General features: G+C 33.7%; 1 protein-coding gene across 1 annotated transcript in view; it reads left to right on the top strand.

The window, feature by feature from the left end:
* Positions 1-2,437, top strand: part of GRIA2 (glutamate ionotropic receptor AMPA type subunit 2) — a 142,863-nt gene extending 140,426 nt beyond the window's left edge. The window contains 1 exon segment of the mRNA XM_014551237.2: positions 104-2,437. Within this exon segment, the coding sequence (XP_014406723.2) occupies positions 104-217 (114 nt within the window). The 3' untranslated portion in view covers positions 218-2,437.
* The last annotated feature ends 450 nt before the right edge of the window (positions 2,438-2,887 follow it).

The following is a 2,887-nucleotide window of genomic DNA, read 5'->3' as shown; positions in this document are numbered from 1 at the left end:
TCGCAAAGACTTTTCTTTCAGCCAAGTATTCTTAAATATGTGGAATTCATCTTGAAGTGTAAGGAATGGTTACTGAAAAACACAACACCCTTTTCTACTCCAGTTCCAGATGACGCTGGGTGGACTCGCACCGCTCACGCGGAAGTGCGCTCATTTAACAGCAGTCTTTGTACAGACAGCAAACCCGTTTCTGCAGCCACTGTTGTTAGTCTCTTGATTCATAATGACTTAAGCACACTTGACATCAACTGCATCAAGATGTGACATGTTTTATAAGAAAAAGAAAAAAAAAACATTTAAAATGAAAAAAAAATATTTTTAGGTATTTTCACAAACAAACTGGCTTTTAAATAAATTTGCTTCCATGTGGGTTGGATAAGACAAAAACGGTGAAACTCAGTGGGACGGGATGATCAAGGCTTTAGGTGTCAGTTCCATATTTTTCAAAGCCAAATATGTAAATGCTAAGGAAAGAAAACCAAGAGAAGATTCCAATCTTGTAGTAATTTAATATTGTTATTCAAACTTTAATGTACCCTCTTCTTTAACATTTGGTGTTAATATAAAATTACTTGGCAATGCTTGACATTTGAAATAAACACTTTTCTATTGTTTTATTTGCAAGTGGTCCAATTAATTTTGCTTAGCTACAGTTTGGTCATAAATTGAGTTCAGAGACACAATCAAATTTTAGGTTCCCAGAGAAATCAGCCCCCTTTTAAGAAGGCCAGGTGGTTCCTAAAGTATAGACTTGTCCCCAGACAGTATCTGAACCTGTTTTTCGTATGTCTTATTATATATAAAGGAATATTTAACATAAAGCATTTAATCTATGTAGATAAATGCGAATAGACTTTAAAACGCTAATATTAAAAAAGCAAATAGAGTATGTGAGTAGGTTCCATTTTAAAGTGTTTGAGCTGACAGAAGAGAAATGTTAGTTGTAAATGAAGTTAGAAATGCCTCAACAGAATAGCCTCGAAAGTAGCTTTTTAGAGCGACGCCCCTGATCAGATGCCATGAACTAAATCTGAGGCTTTGGTTTTAAAATTGTGAGAGGTTTCATAAACCTTACATATGATGAATAATTTAAGGACTTTTGAGTCACCTGCAATCTAGTTTCTTCTTATTACCATCAACAGAATAATATATTAGTTTCTGCCCATTGCCAAGAATAATATATTATTTTTATACATATGCCTCAGGTGGAATGGCTATTTTAAAATGCCCAGTGTGGATAAAACATCACATTTCCGTAACTTTTAACTAAAAAGCTTGTATTTCTCTAGTGAAACAATTTAAAGGAACTCTCTTTCCCTTCATAAAAGACCGTGTATTTCCACCGAAGCCCCCTAAAATAAACTTAGTCTAGGGTTTTAAACAATTATTAACATCCAGTAGTTATTTTTTTTATATTTCTAGTCTTGTTATTTCTGCAAGTATGCCTTTGAGCAGCACTTGGTGTTTTGCTAAGTGCCTTGAAAACATTCTGATTTATGATATTTCACAGCAGGGAAAGAGAAATGTAAGCTCTAAAAGCAGCCACTTGTGTTGAACAGGGTGGCACGTGGTATCATAATGTTCCTCCCTAAATTTAGCTGTCCCTGATCACAGATTCCTAGATAATAAACGATAATTTTTTTTTAGTGCATTTCTCCTCATCAGGAATGTTGGAGGTGCATTTTAAGTTTTAATAATCAATGCTAGAATGACCAAATTGCAGACTAATTGTTTCCATGTTACACTTCAAATGAGTTTTTACAAATGAAAGCGATGACTGGATACAGTCAGATGCTAATTATTGTACCTCTGGGCCTACTCTTCTAAAAATCGTAGCTTCTCAATTTTTCTCTGTCAAGCTTGAACTCATGTAAATAATTGAAATAATGTAAAGTTATATTTTCATGTTTTTATAGTACGACATGACAAGAATACTTAATGTAAGAGTATTTCAACTGTGGATAATGTTGATTGGATAATGCACATCTCAGTTTCAAGCAGTAACCATAGTTTAATATCCATGTAACGGTGCATCGGTATATTCTATATAAATATGTCTGTGTGCATATAAGTGACAACTGGTCCAACAAGAGTGATGACAGCTGTCTAAAGGTTTTTTTATTCATTTTATATAAAAACTGTTATGGAAAGACCAAAATGTTTATGAACTATTCTTATGTAAATTTACAACTGTCCTTGACTGTACTTTTTTGTTTACAGTAACTGGTACCTTATTTTCTGCTGTGTTAAGTGATGTCAAACTCCAAGGAGACATACACTTTCTATAACTTCTATTGGAGATATTGGAATTTCCAATTTTTCATGTGTACTATTGTCAGAAAATGCTTTTGATTTTATTCTTAAATCTAACATCGGATGGCTTTTTCGGAGTGTTGTAAAAACTTCAATCATACATAAAACATGTTCTTACACAAGGCAGAGATCTTTATTTTTTTTTTTTTCACTTGACAGTTCTTAAAATGAATAATAATGAGAAACCAAAAAGGGTCTTTAACTTTAATTCCTAACAAACCCAGCTGTTTCTAGTCAACAAGGACATCCATGCTCAGTTTCTCCATCTGCTCAGTACCAGTGTAATAAGGTGGAAATAACTTTTTTTTTTAACTAAAATGATTAACGTTTTCTACATTCCACGCTTACAATCGTTAAGTGCTTTGGGCATGTGTAGAAATATGACTATTAATTAGTTACATTCTCATTTTATGATAAAGACACTCTTCTGCTAAAATGTCACTCACTGCTGTCATCAGCCGTGGTGCTGAATGCTGTCAGCTCAGTGCTGTTAACCCCGAATTAAAGAGCAAAAAGGTGACTTGCTTTAAAAATCCCATCTGGTAGCACATTTCCAGGCTTACATGTTTCAAAG

The sequence above is a fragment of the Camelus ferus genome, chromosome 2 (assembly GCF_009834535.1).
Source record: "Camelus ferus isolate YT-003-E chromosome 2, BCGSAC_Cfer_1.0, whole genome shotgun sequence".
NCBI lineage: Eukaryota > Metazoa > Chordata > Mammalia > Artiodactyla > Camelidae > Camelus > Camelus ferus.
This window is presented reverse-complemented; position numbering and strand designations above follow the sequence as displayed.